Below are 17,672 nucleotides of genomic sequence, written 5' to 3' on the forward strand. Positions count from 1 at the left end.
CTTGGAGCTGGTCCCAGAGCCTCTGCCCCGTACAGGAGCCAGAGGGGCTGGTGATGATGAACCTCTCTCCACTGGGGCTGCCCTCACTGGGGTGGAGCTGGAGCTCCTCTTCCTTGGTGTGCTAAAGCCAGGCTTATCCCTGAGGGGCAGGGTGTGGGCAGTGAGGTGGGGAAGAGGGGGACCAGTGCAGGCAGAGAGGGCAGAGGTGTGGTAAGAGTCCTGCAGCCTCAGACCGAAAGAGCTGGGTTCTTCCCCCCTTTTTTTTTTTTTTTTTCTTTTTCCTTTTTTCCTTATTGAAAAAACCAAGAAAACAAAACATAAACACCCCCCCCCCCCCTCAAAACTCTCAGGGGCACCTCAAAAAACCAAACAAGGCCCTGCGGCAGCGGCCCTGCTCCGTGCCGGGGGCACGTTCCCCAGAGCTCGGCGCCTTCGGACTTCTTTTGAGTCTGCCCTGGGTTTGGCTCCCCGCGCAGCAGCTCCGCCGGCCACATTTCTTGTGAAGTGTGCTTGGATTGGTTTATGATTGGATCCTTGTCTTTGATTTTTTTTTTTTCCTTTCTTTTTTTTCTTTTAGGTTTTTGGTTTTTTTTTTTTTTAATTTTTTAGTTTTTTGGTTTTGTTGGTGGTTTTTTTTTTTTAGCTGCTGGCTCTATCTCTCCAAAGCTTTAGCAAAAATTGGGGTTATTTCACTTTTGTCTTCCTTTGGAAAGGCTTTTCTTTGGTCTGAGCATGCCATCTTTGCACCTCACCAATCTTGTGGTTAGTGTCCCTGCCCTCCTTCCTCTAGTGACACACTTGTCCCGCTCCTCCCTGCGCACCTACCCTCTCCCTCTCCCTCTTTCCTCCCCTCTTCACCCCCTTGGCTTCAACACCAGCTGCCCTGTGATCTTGAGTGAGCAGGCACAACCAGATCCCCGTACTTTCGAGACATCCCCGCAGTTGTGGGCTCTACCCTAGGCACGCGGTCCTGCCAGGAAGCCCTGGCACAGTCCAGCCACTTGTCCCCGGTGGTCTCCGAGAAGAGATGGAGTGAGCTGGGCCCGGCAGGAGACAGTGATGGGGCATCACCTTTGCTTCCACAACTTGAGACACTGGAGATGCTTTGGGTGGAAAAAGCCTCAAGCAGCAGTTGGAGTTCAATGGGAGTCACCAGAGCAAGGGGAATATCCGGACTTTGGGGCTTGGGCTGCAAGTGCAGGGCTGGGTCCTGCTGCAGGAGCTCCCTAAGCATTTTTGGGTACTACTGGATGTCTGCAAAGGCACCTGCAAGGCTGGGACATCACGAGCAGCACTGCCAGCCTCCTGGAGATGCAACCCTCACGGGACCCTCCTGAAGCAGGAGTGTCTTGGCCAGCTCCAGCACCATCCCTCCCCATGACACCCAAATATGCTGCATGTCAAGATGCCTGTGGTTGCCCTGGGTTGGGGTGCTGGGCACCCCACACAGCCTCTCACTGGGAATGGTGCTGCCCTGCAGGCAAGGGTAGCTTATACCTCTTGGCAGGAAGCTCAGCACCGAAGTGGCTTGTCACCATGGAGGGCACAGCACGCTGTCACCAGGGTGTCAGGAAGATTGTTGGAAGGCAGGCTGGCTGGTGGCAAGGCTGAGGAGGATGGCAAGAGGAGGCAAAATGGGGAGCTGTGGCCTCGTGGGAGGTGCTGCCAGAGACATGGTGTGGCCATCGTGTTGAACCCTGGCATGGCACCTTGCTGTGGTAGTGCTGGCAATCTGGATGCCGTGGACAGTGGGGAGGTTCAGGCTGGCTGCGCGGGGAGCGGGCAGCTCCTTCCCCACCCACGGGGAGAAGCCAGCCATGCCACCCCTGTGGTGGGCAGCCCAGGACTCCATAGCCACATGCGTGTGAAGGGATGGGGTGGGGGGACATATGCCACCAATTCTGCCAGCCACACCATGCAGCATCCCTCCCAGCTGGGCAGAACCCACGTGCAGCCACCAGCAGTCTTGTGATACCACAGGCAGGGCTGGGGCCGGGACCCCCTGGCAGGTTCATCTCTGGAGGCTTCTGGCCTCCAGCCGGGGCCTCCTCCTCTCCCCTCCTTTGTTCCTGCCGGCCTCTACCTCCCTCGCCACCCTCCCCTCCCGTCCTGACTTGACCCCATCCCTGCCACGGTGACTCGGCAGCTGCCCCCAAGTCGTGTCGCAGCACCGCCTGCCCTAGTAGTACTCCAGCTTCTTCGCCACAGAGAAGGTCCTCTTCCCTCCCGGCTTCACAGTGGCACCAGCACAGCCCCCCTCCCCTCCCTGCCCGCCACGGAGGTGACAGCCGGAGAGGTATGCGAGCCCTGTCCGCTTCGTCGTGCCGCCCGCGGCGCGCTGCCCGCCTGCCTGCCTGCAGAACCTGCCCACCCGCTGCCCACCCCCTCCCCTCTCGGCTGGCCCTGGCTGCTTTCTCTTTAGTTTTGCTTTGCAGCGCCGCGGTAGTGCCGTGAGCGGTGACCTGGGATCCCGGCCGCCGGCGGCCGTGCCACCCGCGCCTGGGGACCCGCGGGTGGGGGCAGTGACCGCTCCCCCCATGTTGTGTGTGTTCCCCCCCCCCCCCTCCCCTCTCTGGCAGGGCCTTTGTCTACCTGAGCAACCTCCTCTATCCTGTGCCCCTGGTGCATCGCGTGGCCATCGTCAGCGAGAAGGGCGAGGTGAAGGGCTTCCTGCGTGTGGCCGTCCAGGCCATCTCAGGTAGGAGGGGGGCTCCCCCCCCAGAATGCGCCCCTCGCATCCCCCACATCCCCCTGCACCGGCTCACAACCATCCATCCCCCCCAGCGGATGAGGAAGCCCCTGACTACGGCTCCGGTGTGCGGCAGTCGGGGACGGCCAAGATCTCTTTTGATGACCAGCACTTTGAGAAGGTATGGTGGCGGCCAGCTCTTGGTGGGTGCCTGGGGACCATGGAGCCCTGCCTGCCACAGTGGTGCTCCCCCACGCGGACCACCGTGCTCCCCCGGGTGCAGGCATCGCGCTGAAGGGACCGTGCTCCCAGTCCACCTGGCAGCCCCTGGCCCTCTGACACCCACCACTGTACCATGCTCTTGCCCTTGTCCCAGCATGGGTTGCTGTGGGGTGGGAGAGCTGGAGGTGCCCTGGGACTCTGGGTGTGGTTGCAAGCGGGACCACCTCACAGACCACCGGCACCCCTGAGCACTGCTCCCGGCACAGTTCCAGTCAGAGTCTTGCCCAGCGGTGGGGATGTCTCGCTCGGGGACCTCCCAGGAGGAACTGCGCATTGTCGAAGGCCAGGGACAGGTCAGCGACATGGGTCCCTCTGCTGACGAAGTCAACAACAACACCTGTGCAGGTGAGGGGGTGCTGACAAGTGGTTGGGGAGCAGTCCCCTGCCCCAGCATCCAGACTCCTGTTGCCCACCCAAGTGTCAAAAGCCCGCTGCCCTGGCATGGGGCTGCTGGCAGACACAGGGGGTGAACCCCCTGCCCTGCTGAGGACCCTCCCCTCCCCACAGTGACCCCAGAGGACCTTCTCCTGGACAGTCCAGAGAAGCCTGTGCCGGATGGGCCATTGGAGACAGCTCTAGACCACCTGAAACTGGGCAGCATCTTTACTTTCCGTGTGACAGTCCTGCAAGCCTCCAGCATCTCTGCAGAATATGCAGACATCTTCTGCCAGTTCAAGTAAGCCCTCGATGGCTCCTGGCCCCACATCTCCCACTGTGCTCTGGTCATTGCCTCGGGGCTGGTGGTGAATGTTGGGGAGTCCCAGCTCTCCAAGCTCCGAGCCCTTTATGGATGGGGAGGCAAAACCAAGAGCTGCAGGATGAGCCCGTGTGTTTTTCTGGTATCTTGTTCAGTCACTGGAAAACACCAGGGAGAGGGTCCCACCGGCTTCAGGGGGGTCCTACGCCAGGCCAGGGTGGGGGCAGCAGCCCTGGGGGGAGCAGATTCTTGTCCTGGTTCCTGGTTTTTCTGCCCTCCGTGCTCCAGCACGTCCCTGTCCTGTAGCCCCCAAGCCACCTTCCTTCCCTCCACAGCTTCATCCATCGCCATGACGAGGCCTTTTCAACAGAACCCTTGAAGAACACGGGACGGGGGCCACCACTGGGTTTCTATCACGTCCAAAATGTGCGTACCCCTCCCCTGTCCACAACCCCTCACCCCCATGGCTGCTGGTGTCCTTGCCGGGCCATTGGCTGGATCTTCTCCCTGGGGGAGCATCTTCCTGCTGGCTTTCCCAGCCTGTCACAGCTGCTCAGCTAAGCCAACCTTAGCCAAGGTGGATGTGTGGGGGAAAGACCACAAGCCACTTCCTTCTACCCCAAAAGACTGGGATTCCATGGCAGTGGTCTTGGTGGGGAGACCATCCTTGGGCCATGGGGAAGGGGATGGGTGAGGGATGCAGGGGATCAGACAGGCTTGCACCCTCTCACCTCCCTGGCGCTGTTGCCAGCTGCATCCCTTTCCCAGCTAAACTGTGCCGTCGACGGCTCTTTCTCTTCTAGATCGCTGTGGAGGTGACCAAGTCCTTCATTGAATACATCAAGAGTCAGCCGATTGTATTTGAAGTCTTTGGGCACTACCAGCAGCACCCGTTCCCACCCCTCTGCAAGGACGTCCTGAGGTAGGTGCACCCTGAGCCGCCCCTGGGTGCCACTGGGGGCACCTGGTGCAGCCACCCTCCTGGGGACCCAGAGAAACAGGGGCCAGGTGATGGGATGGGGTGGCCCCAGGGGGTAGGTGAGGTTAGCCAGATTCAGAGTCCCTGTGGATGCTTTAACCAAGCTGGTTCTCTCTGCAGCCCACTGAGGCCGTCCCGGCGCCACTTCCCCCGTGTGATGCCGCTCTCCAAACCAGGTAGGGGATCTGGCTGCCTGTTCCTCTGCCTGTCCGTGGTCCCTGTGCTGGGTGCAGGGTCCCCTTGCCCAGCGGGACCAACCAGTTAGGGCCCCAGGGCACCACAAAAAATGTACTGCGGACCATAGCACCCAAAAGCCCTTAAAGCCCTCGGCACCCGTTCTGGTAGCACCCGGCTGATGCAAAGCCCCCTTCTAACTTCCCGTGGAGTGGCAGGGAGGAGGCTCCCCGCCCTGGACAGTTCAGGTGGCCACTCAGCCATGCCATCCCACAGGGGCTATGGGGTCTCCGCTGTGCTCTGGCTGCTGAGACCTGTGTTGTGGGGGCCTGGCTGAGCACTGTGGTTTGCTGTGGGGTCCCCGCACCAGCACTGGCGGAGCTTCCCTTCAGCTGTTCCCAAGTGGCTGTCCCCAAACGGCTGTCCTTGAGTGGTACCCTTGGAGAGGTGCTGTATGGTTTGAGATGTGTTAGTGCCAGGGCTGCGGGCTCAGAATGTGCATCTTGGGGATGGGTGAGGCTAGCTGCATCCTGACACCCTTGCTGCCCTGTGTTGGGCATGGCAGAAGGCATGCCAGTGGTCAGCAAGGTCCCCGGGATGGCTCTGTCCCCCTCTATGCATTCCCTCCTGCCTTGCTGCCACCTGCCTCCATGTGTCTCCCCGTGGTCCCTACCTGCTGTGCCCCTTCCCCTGCCTGCCATCACATGCCTCATTCCAAACATCGGTGGCAAGCTCACCCTTTAAGCTGTCTTTCTGACCCACCACAGTGCCTGCGACAAAGCTGAGCACCATGACTCGGCCCAGCGCTGGTCCGTGCCAGTGCAAGTATGACCTGATGGTCTTCTTTGAGATCTGTGAGCTGGAGGCCAACGGCGAGTAAGTCCTGCCAGAAAGTGGAGAGGGAGGCAGCGTGGTGATCTGCCTGGTGCTCAGCACCTCCGGGCAGGCCAACAGGCCTCTATGTCATGCCGCAATCCTCTCTTCCAGCTACATTCCTGCTGTCGTGGACCACCGTGGAGGCATGCCATGCCACGGGACCTTCCTTCTCCACCAGGTACTTTCTCCCTGAGGTGCCGTCTTGGCTCTGGCTCCTACTGGCAGCTGTGTTAACCACTGTCCCTTCTCTCTGGCCTTGTGGGTCTCAGGGCATCCAGAGGAGAATCACCGTCACCTTGGTGCATGAAACGGGCAGCCTCATCCGCTGGAAGGAAGTGCGTGAGCTGGTCGTGGGTAAGCCAAATCAGGTTGGGTGGGCTGTGAGCAACCCTCAGCCCACTGAGTTCCCAAGCATCCTCTCGGACTTTTTTCTCACCCACATTCCCACATGGGGCTTTATACCTTGTCTCCCCTCCCACAAAGTGGTGGCTGCCTGGCAGGTGACACTGGGATGCCACATGGACAGGATGCCTTTGTCCTGGCCACTGCATCCGGGAGCTGGACCAGGACCTCAAGCGCTGAGTGGCCAAGCACCAGGCAGCTGTTGCCTGTGATGAGGGGGCTGCTGTGGGATGTAGGCAGACAGCTACCTCTGCCCCTCATGGTGGACCCTCACAGGGCCATCAGCTGTTGCCTGAGAGATGTCCCTCTGCTGCTCCTGCAGGTCGGATCCGGAACACCCCAGAAGCAGATGAGTCTCTCATTGACCCCAACATCTTGTCTCTGAACATCCTCTCCTCTGGGTACATCCACCCCTCCCAGGATGACCGGTGCGTGCTGCTGCTTCTCTTGCTCTTCCCTGCTGCGGTGAGGGCTGGGGGAAGATGTGGGGAGCCCCTCCTTCCCCTGGGGGGGGGGGGGGGGGGCTTTTGGTTCCTCCGCAGGGTCCTGCTGACCCATTGCTGCATCAGGGCAGATGGTTTCTGGAGCTGCAGAGGGTCTTGGGGTTCAAAGCCACCAGCCCTCTTCCTTCTCTTCACCCAACCATCTCCGCACTGGGCTTTGGCACTACAGGGTATTTGGGTGGGTGTCCTGCTCTCTCCCGTGATGGTTGTGACTGCCAGGTGCAGAGCTGGTTGGTGCCGGTGCTGGTGCTGGAAGGATGTAGTGACCCTGCGGTTGGAGGGGACCTGCCACAAAGGGCTGTTTGCTCTGCATCCCAGAAAATGTGCTGGAAAGGCTGCTTGGTGCCCGTGGCGGGTCCCCATTTTTGTGGGAGTGTTGCAGAAAAGCCATCCCCCACTGCTGTGGGGATGCCTGTTGTGGGGCGGGCTGTCCCCACCCCTGCCATGGGTTTGGCAGGGGTGTGGGAGCAGCAGGGCTGGAGGTTTTTTTATCTCCAAGATCTCCCTGGCTGGGTCCTGTGGGGGCAGGGGGGAGTGGTGCATGTGGAGGGCAGAGCTCTCCTCTGCACCAGGGTTGCTGGTGAAACTTGGGGGGCTGGCAGGGGTCCCTGGCCAGAATGTGTGCCTGCGGGCAGCGGCGACAAGATGGGGATGGTTGTTGGCAGCGCTGGGAGCAGCGGAACTGGTCCTGGGCTGCACACATGGTGGTAGCCAGTGTAGGAGCATCCCAGCAGGGAGCGGGGGTCGCTTTTCTCCTTGTTTTCTTCAGGGTCAGCGCTGTCCCAAGGTGGCCTGTTCGAAGGCAGGGTGTTTTTGAGGGGAATGATGGGGGTCTGGATGGGAGGTGCCACCCTGGAGCACTCCCAGGGCAACTCCTGGGCATGGTGGAGTGACAAGCGCGCAGTACCAGGGCAGCAGAGCCAAATCACAGGGTTGGGCATGTGTATGAGTGTCAGGCTGGGCACTTCGGCACAGCTACAGGGACAACGGAGTGAGGTCAGTCGGGCAAGTTGGGCCTGGCCTGGCCTGGCCAAGCTGTGGCAGTTTTTGTTGAGAGCTGGGTGGCTGAGGCGCCCACAGGCTGCTGAGGCTGCGCTGTTTTTCAGCTCCTGCTCTGGCTGGTTGGTCCCAGGTGCAGCCATATAGGATGTAAAGCATCTTTAAGCGTAGCCTGGCAGGGGGGATGTGCTTCCTGCTCTGCCTTCCCCCCGCAGGTCCTGCAGGACAAGGGGACACAGCTTAAGCTGGGGGTTGCTCAGGGTGTGGGGAGAAGCAGGCAGACTCGGGGCTTGGATTTGGCAAGAGCCCAACTTACCTGCACACTCGGAGGGTCTGCGTCTCAGGGCCGCCCCTGATCTGGGGCCGCGGGCTGGTGTGCACACCGTATCTGTCCCACATCCATCCTGTCGAGCCTGCTGAGGGCTAGGCAGGGGGAGGAGGGGGCGGCCAGCTTCCTGCAGGATGCTGAGGGGCATGCAACTTCCCCCCTATTTCCATCTGGCATGCAGGTGCGTATGCTTTGGCCCCAGCAGCCTGCAAGGATGGGCAGAGGGAGGGCAGTGGGCAGAGCCAGGACCCACTTCACTCTCCTCCTTGGCTGCTTGCGCTCCCTGCTTCGCTGCCTTACACCATGCAGCCTCCATTGCCCAGAGCAGCCCTGGCTCCCCCCGGCCCCCAGGCTCCCCCGTTCCCCAGAGCCACTCATGAGGAGACTGGGGGAGCAGCCAATACAGCTCCCTCTCCAGCATTCATCCATCCCTGCAGTGAGTGCCCAGGGAGGAGGCATGGGGGGCAGCGCTCAGGGTTCCCCCTCGCTTCTCTCCCCTGCTGCCGCCCATCTGAGCCCACACTAACCATGTGATTGTTTTGTGTTTTTGCAGGCAGTTTCTTGATTCGGATATGCCTAGGTATTATTTGTTTCCATTGGCTTTTTTTCCACCCTCCCCCCCCTTTCTCTCTCCCTTCTTTCTTTCTCCCCCCTCTCCTCAGTGCGTTCACTCCTGCCTGAGGCAGCACTTGGACATCCAGCCCCCCATCCCTCCAAATGCCCCATGCTTCCTCCCCCCTGCCCTGGCACCTCTCGCTCACTCGGCCCCTTTGCTATTTGTTAGGGCCACGCTCTCGCTGGCTGCTGCTCCCCCTCGCACGCCTGCGCCCCCATCGCCTGATTTGGGTTTTCTTCTGGCTTTTTGACTTCGCTGCTCTCCCATCTCTCTGGCATCCAGCACTGAGCGTGCCGCCCCCCTGTTGCCTCCTGCCCCAGTCCTATCTTAGCCCCTGGCACCACTTGGGAGTAGCCGCAAGGCTTGTGCCAGCCATGGTGGGGGCTTCAGAGCGCCTCCAGCCCTCGCCTGGGCACCTGACAAGGATGGCAGTAACACTGGGTGGTGTGGCGGCACACGCCGTGGCTGCCTGTCCCGTGCACAGTAGTCTCGCAGGTATAGGTGCGGCATACGGGCGGTGTGCGTCTGTACACAAGCACAATGGTGGGTGTATGCACCCGTATGTGGCATGGACTGTTATACCCCTGTGTAACAAGGGGAGCGGCTGTTTTGGGATGGGAGGGGGCTTCAGCTGGGACTGCAGGGTGAGCCTGGTGTGTGGTGCGTAGGCGCAAGCTGCCGGACCTGAATGCTGCCACCCACCTCTGGATGGGAGCCTTGCTGAGGCCGCAGAGGAGGGGGTGTCCCACCACCCTGCCTCGCAGCAGAAGAGGAGGATGCATCTGGGAGACAGGGGATGGGGTGTCCCAAGTCCTGGTGGGCTCTGTAGCTTTGTTCCTGGGAGATTGTCCTCCCTACAGCAGCTAGAAGTTGGTCCAGCTGGGAGACGCCCTAGGTCAGAGCTGTCCCTCCATTGGCACTGTTGTGGTGTAACCCCTGGGGTGCAGGGGGATGGATCCAGCACAGATCCAGCTGCAGGATATGGCTTGCGTTGGCATTGCCTGTGAGCTCTTGGCACAGTGATGGTCTCCCTTGCGGACCAGGGGATGGGCCAAGAAATCATCTTCCACTGCACGGGTGACAGTGGGGTGGCTGGTCCCCCCTCAGTGGGCACCTTCCTAAGGGGCTGCACTGGGTGGGAGCTCCTTGCCCTGGGACGGCAGCAAGGGGAGGCAGAGTGCGGGGGATGAGGAGGAATGTGTTCACTTCCCAGCTGCTGGACCACGAGTAAGGCAGAGGGTTTTCACCCAGGTCTGTCTGCCCTCGCTGAGCTCCTCCTGGGCTCCAGTTAGGGGTCTAGCCAAGCAGGAGCTCCTTCAGCCAGTGGTGCTGATATGGGGCCAAGCCTCCCCTTCCTCACAGCCCTGCTCCTGTGCCAGCGCTGTACAGACAATGCTTTCTGACCTTTCGTTTTTCTGTGTGTGTACGTGTGTGTGTTTGTCCTTGGGTCACCTTCCACTTATAGCATTTCGTTCGGAAATGACACTAGGTATTTCGCACGCACCCGCTTGGTCTGGTCCCTCCTGCTTTTCTCTCTTTCTCTTTCGCCTCCTCCCTTTGCTTTTTGCTCTTTCCACCCTCCTGAGGCTCCTCTTCTCCTCCTCCCTGGGGAGTACTCTCTTCTCAAGCGACCTGTGTCTGCAAAGCAATCCCTCACCTTGGCTCTGTCTCATGCGGGTTTTTTTTTAACGTATTTTATACACCTGAAAGTGTCGCTCTCCCTTTTCTTCCAACTGGGGGCAGTCACAGCTGACAGCCTCTTCCCACTCCCCCTGGCTGCCCTGGCTCTTTCTAAAAGAGCCCCTCAGCTGCCCGGACGCTGCTTCAGGGATGTGCCGAAGCATCCTCATTGAGCTATCACTGAGCCACAGCTTCCTCAGGATGGTCAAGGCGGGAGCCTGGGCTGTGGCAGCTCTGGATGGCTTTGGGGGCTGGCCTGGCAGGGAGCCCAGGAGTAGGGCAGGGGGTGAAACATGGATCCCCCATGCTCTCAAGCTGGAGTTACCTCCTGCTTCCTCCACCCTCAATTGCTTGACCCAAAAAGGGCAACTGCCACTCTTGCTCTGGGTGGCTGCACCGTCCTCTACGGGACCCCACAGGCACAGGGTGAATGGGGCCGGGTGCCCCTGACCCCTTCCCCCAGCCTGGGAGCCATGGAGAACACAGTGAGGGGAGCAAGGCAGCCTGGTGGGAATGGGGCTGGCAAGGGCAGAGCAGGAGCAGGGGGATGCAGCCCAACAGGGGCCAGCCACCGATTTAGCGGTCCCTGGGTCCCTCTGGGGTGCAGGGCTGGCAGACGGGGGCAGCCCTGGGGAAGGGGATGTGGCTGGCCGTGGGGGCTGTTCTCCCAGGGGCGGGGTGGCAGCAACCCCTTAGTGCAACCTCCCTTCCCTTTTGTCACCAGAACGGTGACAGCTGCTTCTGGTGGGGGCCAGGAGGTGCTGCGTGTCCCAGGCTGGGTAGTGGGGACCCGGCCCGGGTATGCTGGGGGTGGCACCCCGCCACTCTGAGCACGGGGGTGGGGCATGCACCCTCCTTTGCCTCCTCAGCCTGCCCTGCCTTGCCTGCATCCCAGCTGAGCCTCCACTCCTCCCGCGGTCCCTCCTCCCCAAAACACTGGTCCGTCGGCTGTTTTGAGGATGCCGCATCCCCCTCCCACCATGCCTTGTTCCCCCTTTGCCTTGAGCCTGTGTCCTCTGGAGTGGCTGTCCCCATCTGTCCCTGCTGCGTGTGCATGTCCATGTGTCCTTGCAGGTCTGTCACAGCGCTGTGGAGGGGGGACGATGGCATCTCCTTGCTCGCTTGCCTGGGGTTCTGGGGGGGTTGTTTTACCGGCTCTGCTTTTTTTTTTCGGCAGGAGCTTCTACCAGTTTGAGACAGCGTGGGATAGCTCCATGCACAACTCGCTGCTGCTCAACCGTGTCACCCCGTACCGGGAGAAAATTTACATCACTCTTTCTGCCTACATTGAGGCAAGGACCTTAGTTCGGGCCATTATAATGCCAGCAAAGTCTGGTATTTCCCCCACTGCAGTGTGAACCCCTCCTTAGCTGGCACTGCTGCTTACGGGGCGCAGGATTCAGCCTGGCGCTTGGGGACCCTGTGGGGCCCTGGGAGTGGAAACCACTGGGTACCAGGGGTGGGAGAAATCCACTGGGCTGCCAAACCACAGCCCCCCTGATGCCTTCTCCCTTGCCCTGCTGCAGATGGAGAACTGCACTCAGCCTGCCGTCATCACCAAAGACTTCTGCATGGTTTTCTACTCCCGGGATGCCAAGCTTCCTGCCTCCCGCTCCATCCGCAACCTTTTTGGCAGTGGCAGCCTGCGGGCTTCTGAGAGGTACTGGGATGTGCCTGTCTTTCTGAGGGAGAAGAGTCATCACCCAGGGACTGGAGCCCTTCTGGGGCATCCCAGCAGCCTGGGCAAAATAACCAGGGCACAGGGATGGGGCAGAGCTGGTAACACCTCGTCTCCCTTTGCTCGCAGCAACCGTGTGACGGGAGTCTATGAGCTCAGCCTCTGCTGTGTGGCTGACGCTGGCAGCCCAGGTGGGTGCCGTGCCTCTGCCTGGGTGTTCACTGTGGGGCCAGAAGGCACAGCATGGCGGTCGGGGTCGGGGCCGTGCATCTGCCCCCCTAGCTGTGTGTCTGTCCCCGCAGGTATGCAGAGACGGCGCCGGCGTGTGCTGGACACCTCTGTAGCCTACGTGCGGGGAGAGGAGAACCTGGCTGGCTGGCGGCCCCGCAGCGACAGCCTCATCCTCGACCATCAGTGGGAGCTGGAGAAGCTCAGCCTCCTGCAAGAAGTAAGAGTTGGGGCTAGAAATCAGCTGAGACAATGCAACTGGCAGCTCAGCCCCTCACCCTGCCGGTCCTGGTGGGATTCCCCACCCCGGGCTGCGGGAAGAGACTGGAGCGGGGCTGTGCTGCCCATGTTCTCCTGTGCATTGCTGGTAGCCAGGTCCCAGCAGACCTGGAGCTAATGAACGGATGGGGTTAATGGGTCCTGGGGAGCATGGTCCTCGAAAGGATGCTGGCGGGGAAGGAGCCACCCCTGAGCCTGGCTGCCTGTGCCCAGGTGGAGAAGACAAGGCACTACCTGCTCCTGCGTGAGAAGCTGGAGACGACCCAGCGCCTGGGCCTGGAGACCCTGTCCCCCTGCTCCAGTGAGGACTCCGAGTCCCGAAGCACCTCCTGCGTCTCTACCCCGCTTTCTGTTGACGGGGCCCCTGAGGGCCGCACCTCTCCCCCTGAGACCCCCAGCGAGAGACAGAAGGAGCTGGCCGTGAAGGTACCGTCCTGCAGCATCCCCAGGTCATGGGGATGAAGCTGGGAAGAGGCTCCCATGGGGCAGTAGGGGGTTGCAGCAGGAGAAAGCCCAGGAGGAGTGGGGGGAAAAGGGTGGGGGAAGATGGCTCCTGCCTCACCATCCTCCTCCTCTCTCCACAGTGCTTACGCCTGCTCACACACACCTTCAACAGGGAGTACAGCCACAGCCACGTCTGCATTAGCGCCAGTGAGAGCAAGGTACTGCCACTGCCCTGGGCTCTGCCAGGCTGGCGGAGGCTGGGGGGCATGCATGGCTGGAGGGGCCTGGCTGGGCAGGGGCGAGATGGGCACCATGGTATGAGTGGTCCCTGCTCTGGGGTCCCTGATCCCTCCACTTGCCCTGCCGTTCCCAGAGCTGGTGGCTCTTGGGACCATGCCAGGAGAGGACCCCAGCAGCTGGAGGTCTTGCCTCTCCCTGTATGAGCAGGCACCTGGTCTTTCGCCTGTGCCTGGCTTGGGGCAGAAACCTGAGTCCACACCTTTGCTGCTCCACAGCTGTCCGAAATGTCTGTGACCCTGATGAGAGACCCCTCCATGCCAGCCCTTGGGGTCACCACTCTCACCCCCTCCTCAACCTGCCCGTCACTGGTGGAAGGACACTACAACGCCATGGAGGTCAGGTAAGAAGGTAGCTGGGAGGTTTGGGTGATGCCCCAGCGGCCCCTGGGCAACGCAGCTTTACCAAGTGGTCCTGGCTGATGGGTGTTCTCCAGCTGTCACTCCTCCTACACCCTGGCCTCTCATTCCTCCCCAGACCCCCCCAGGTCTCTTCCAGGGCAGAGAGCCCTGACCTTGAGCCTGCAGTAGAAGGAGAGCAGAAGAAGTCCCCAGCCCGCCGGCCTGAGGAGGAGAAGGAGCCCCAGCGTTTGCTGGTGCCTGACATCCAAGAGATTCGGGTCAGGTAGGAGCAGCTAGCGGAGCCAGTGAGGGGAGCAGTGTGGGGCTTGGGGGGATGGTGCCCTTCCATTGCCACCTCCACATGGTATATGTCCTACCCTGACCTCGGTCCCTTCTGCAGCCCCATCGTCTCCAAAAAGGGCTACTTGCACTTCCTGGAGCCCCACACCAATGGGTGGGTGAAGCGCTTTGTGGTGGTCCGACGCCCATATGTCTACATCTACAACTCGGACAAGGATGCAGTTGAGAGGGCCATACTAAATCTCTCCAAGGCCCAGGTGGAGTACAGCGAGGACCAGCAGGCCATGCTCAAGGTAGAGTGCTGGGAGCCAGCCCCGCTCTCTGCAGCCCCTTGGGCAAGGGACTCAGCCCCAGCTCTCCCCTGGCAGACCCCGAACACGTTCGCAGTGTGCACAGAGCACCGGGGCATCCTGCTGCAGGCAAGCAGTGACAAGGACATGCACGACTGGCTCTACGCCTTCAACCCCCTCCTGGCTGGGTCCATAAGGTACCAGGGTCATCTGGGGAAAGGGGGTTGCGGGGAGGCCGTTGGTGGGGGGTCTGCATGCAGCCGAGCATGCTCTTGTCCTGCTCCCAGTGCTCTCCCTGCCGCTGACCTGTGGCCAGGCATGGGGAGCACCTCCTGCGCAGGGCTGTGCTGGGACAGGCTCTCAGCCAGCAAAACTTGGACCACATTAATCTTGATTTCAGCTCCTCCCCACTTAAATAAATGCTTCAATCTAGGGCCAGATTCCAGCTGGTACAGAGGCATTGTTGTGCTGAGATCAAAGCAACTTCCATGCCTGGCGGCAGGGACAGTGGCCCTTCACTGTTCTTGAGAGCATCTCACAAAGTTCTTGAGAGCATCTCAAGTGGCAGGACTGGGGGAACAGAAGTAAATCCACAAAAATTTGTGTGATCTGGCTAAAGAGACATTAATCCCATGTCCCTCCAGCTCTGGCTGGATTCAAGCACCAGCCTGCAGCCAGGACACTGAGCCCAGGGGACCACACCTCTCCTTGTCCACATCTCTGACACTTTTTGTCCCCTGTTTTCCAAATCAGATCAAAGCTGTCCAGAAGGAGAACAGCCCAGATGAGAATCTAACCTGAAAAACACCCTCCACCTCATCCGTCTGCCAACAGGATCAAGATAGCTGATTCTGTCTCAAGACTCCCCATGTTAATGTCTGATCTCTCACACCATCTCCTGCCCTAGCTGTCTGCTCCATGGAAGGATCTGTCTCGATTCACACCTTCATGGGGGAAACTCACTTCTGTTTGTAGCTGCAAAAGCCTGGACCTGCCTGGGCAGGATTTCTTGTGTGCGTGCCATGTACTGCCTGTTCCCCCGTAGGAGACCTTCATGTCACACCATCTGTAATGCTCCAGAAAGGTCCCTGGCAGAGGGGAGGGAGCAAGGAGGGCGGTTCTGGCTAAAAGGCTGGTCTTCGATCTACAGAGGTGGGAGCGCAGTAAAGTTTGGAGGTGGGAGAGCAGGAGGAATTGCCTCCACACGAAGGGAAAGGGTAGTTTAGGTAAGGGAATTTCCTAGTTTATTGATGTTTCTGCAAGAGATGGCAGTGTAAGATCAGGTGTCAGTAGTTTAAGATGCTATTTATAAAGTATTTATTTACGTCACAAAAATCCCATAAGTTGGGTCCTGGCCCCTGGGCAATGCCTCCCCTGGGCAAGGGAGAGCCTTGGAGGTGGGCCGGGGTCCCGGAGATGCCTTCCCCAGGACATCCCTGGCACGTGCCCAGCAGCAGCAGAGTGCCTGCCCTCACTCCCTGCTTTTCCCCAACCTTGTGCTTTGCCCCCCTTGCAGCTTAAACTACTTCTCCCCTGAGTGGTGGCTGGACAGCCCACCATGTCTTCCCAAAGGAGGCAATTCCTACCTGCCCCATCTACCTCTGGAAGGTGGGAGCCTGCCGTCTCGTCTCAGCTGGCCAGGGCACCCATGTCCACATGGATGGGTCACCTCACTTTGGAGCCTGGTCCTGCTGGAGGGAGAGGGAGTGGCAGGGGGGCATGGTTCTGCTTGTCATGTAGTGTGTGGGGTGCTCCTTCGCCACCTCCACTAATCCCAGCCTGGGAGCATCGTCGGGGGGGGGGAGAGTGCTTGTCCGAAGGTATTCCCTCCCTCTTGGGGCAGGACACCAAAGGTCCCATCCCTGCGGGGCATGTGGAGGTTCAGGTGGCTGCTTCTGAAGATGGATGGGAAAGTTCCCCAGCAGCGAGGGCTAGGAATGACCATCCCAATCCACAGGATCCTTGCTCTTTCCCAAAAGGGCTGTCACATCCCTTCCCCCAGCAGGACAACAGGCTTGAAGCAGGTTGGAGGGGCAGGGGGGAGGCTGGCATGAGGTGTCAGGGTGGGGACAGGGCTTCTTTCTACTACTGTAGCTGGTGTTCTCTCACTCCTTTTCCCCTGCTGCAGATGCAGGCACCCACTTCATTTCCCACCCTGCCTCTGTCAGCACGTTAATCCAGGGGGCTTCCCACAGTGGAGGTGGCTTCACTGAAAAGACCTTCTCCTCCAGCCATCACCACTTCCCACCTTCCCCAGCAGCAGCAGCAATCCCTCTCCTCCTTCTCTTGTCTGTCACCTGTCAGGGGATGCTTTGGTTTGGGGCTTGCTGGGTGGCCAGCGGCATCTGGCACAGCTCCGGGCAGGAAGGCAAGCATCTTCCTCTGTGCATCTCCTGGGCATCCCCAGCTTTGCTGTCACACCTTCACAGCTGACTTTCCCTTGCACAGCACGGCTGCGCCTTGGCTCTGCTGCACCCCCCTACGCAGTCTGTTGGGGGGGGTGCGTGTGTGTGTATGTGTGTGCGCGTGCGTGTGTGTGTTGGACATGGTACTGTCTTCTCGTTACGCTCGTGTTGTGGGGGCATGGACAGGCAGGCAGAGGCTTGCAGGGACCCCCTCGCTGCACATCAAGCATCATTCAGTTTGGGTTTCAGGTTGTGGAAAAGGTTTTGGGATCCATCCTGAGCCCCTGCTGGTTTTGCCTAGCCTCACCGCAGCTCCCTGGGTGTCTCACCCCACTGCTCCAGCCTGAAGCTGCAGGAAGCTGCCCTGCTCCCCAGGCAGGTGGCAGCGAGCCTGCCCGGGACAAGCTTCCCCGTCAGCCCGGATTATTTTCCCCGCAGTGATCCATTCCAGAGACCTGCAGGCCCACCCGTGCCCTTCAGGGAGGGAGAGGCACCCCGGGCGCACGGAGGGGCAGAGCAGCAGCCGGGACTAAGTGGGGGCCTGGGCTGTGACCTTCCAGCTCCCACAGCCTGTGCAAGGGCTAGTTGGTACCATCCTGAATTTCGGTGTAGGGAGCCAGGGGTGGGAACACCGGGTGTCCCAGGGGAGAGGAGAGGCTTTTCCAGGGTGGAGGCGGTTTCTGGTGGAGACAGGACCTGTGTCTGCCAGGGACCAGACACTGGTTCAGTGGCCACGGGCAAGGGGTGGCCCACAGCTGCAGCCGAAGCGTGCCTGAGGCCAGCAAACCTGCAGAGCAGACGGCTCCGCTGGGGGCCACCGCACCCGCGGCCAAGGGAGAGGCGGCTGCTCCCCGGAACCCCCAGCATCCCTGCGGGGCAGCCCCGGGGACAGCTGCCCTTGCCGTCCTGCTGGCTCTGCTCAGGCCCCCGCCTACCCGCCCCTCGCCCACCGCAGCCCCTGGGGCGAGGGGCACAAAACCCGAGGTTTAGGCGTGACCGAGCCCCATCAGGCAGGGAGTTCCACGGGGGCGCCGGGGCCCTGCGCAGGGCGGGCTGCCTTCCACACCCTCCAGCTCCTGCCAGCCGTGGCAACGCGCGGGCCCTGCCTGTCCTGCGCCCGGCCGGCCGTGCACACGTGAGGCTTGTTCGGTTCTGAAATAAATGTGGCATTTAACGCAAACACCC

The 17,672-nt window shown here is 60.7% G+C and overlaps 1 protein-coding gene across 21 annotated transcripts in view; it reads left to right on the forward strand.

Moving 5' to 3' along the window:
- KIF1A (kinesin family member 1A) overlaps positions 1 to 17,667 on the forward strand; it is a 42,571-nt gene extending 24,904 nt beyond the window's left edge. For 7 of the 21 annotated variants that reach the window (XM_080409044.1, XM_080409033.1, XM_080409048.1 and 4 more), the window contains 24 exons: positions 2,580 to 2,698; positions 2,785 to 2,870; positions 3,178 to 3,316; positions 3,479 to 3,647; positions 4,004 to 4,094; positions 4,472 to 4,590; positions 4,768 to 4,823; positions 5,589 to 5,697; positions 5,809 to 5,875; positions 5,967 to 6,051; positions 6,422 to 6,527; positions 8,483 to 8,509; positions 10,011 to 10,034; positions 11,403 to 11,517; positions 11,752 to 11,885; positions 12,033 to 12,094; positions 12,206 to 12,351; positions 12,624 to 12,836; positions 12,995 to 13,072; positions 13,370 to 13,494; positions 13,629 to 13,775; positions 13,893 to 14,085; positions 14,161 to 14,279; positions 14,836 to 17,667. In XM_080409044.1, coding sequence (XP_080265170.1) covers positions 2,580 to 2,698; positions 2,785 to 2,870; positions 3,178 to 3,316; positions 3,479 to 3,647; positions 4,004 to 4,094; positions 4,472 to 4,590; positions 4,768 to 4,823; positions 5,589 to 5,697; positions 5,809 to 5,875; positions 5,967 to 6,051; positions 6,422 to 6,527; positions 8,483 to 8,509; positions 10,011 to 10,034; positions 11,403 to 11,517; positions 11,752 to 11,885; positions 12,033 to 12,094; positions 12,206 to 12,351; positions 12,624 to 12,836; positions 12,995 to 13,072; positions 13,370 to 13,494; positions 13,629 to 13,775; positions 13,893 to 14,085; positions 14,161 to 14,279; positions 14,836 to 14,878 — 2,572 coding nt within the window. In that variant the 3' untranslated portion in view covers positions 14,879 to 17,667. The remainder of the gene's footprint in view (positions 1 to 2,579; positions 2,699 to 2,784; positions 2,871 to 3,177; positions 3,317 to 3,478; positions 3,648 to 4,003; positions 4,095 to 4,471; positions 4,591 to 4,767; positions 4,824 to 5,588; positions 5,698 to 5,808; positions 5,876 to 5,966; positions 6,052 to 6,421; positions 6,528 to 8,482; positions 8,510 to 10,010; positions 10,035 to 11,402; positions 11,518 to 11,751; positions 11,886 to 12,032; positions 12,095 to 12,205; positions 12,352 to 12,623; positions 12,837 to 12,994; positions 13,073 to 13,369; positions 13,495 to 13,628; positions 13,776 to 13,892; positions 14,086 to 14,160; positions 14,280 to 14,835) is intronic. The other 14 variants (XM_080409047.1, XM_080409034.1, XM_080409037.1 and 11 more) reach the window with 3 other exon arrangements.
- Positions 17,668 to 17,672: the final 5 nt, after the last annotated feature.

The sequence above is a fragment of the Falco punctatus genome (genome assembly GCF_963210335.1).
Source record: "Falco punctatus genome assembly, chromosome: 13".
NCBI lineage: Eukaryota > Metazoa > Chordata > Aves > Falconiformes > Falconidae > Falco > Falco punctatus.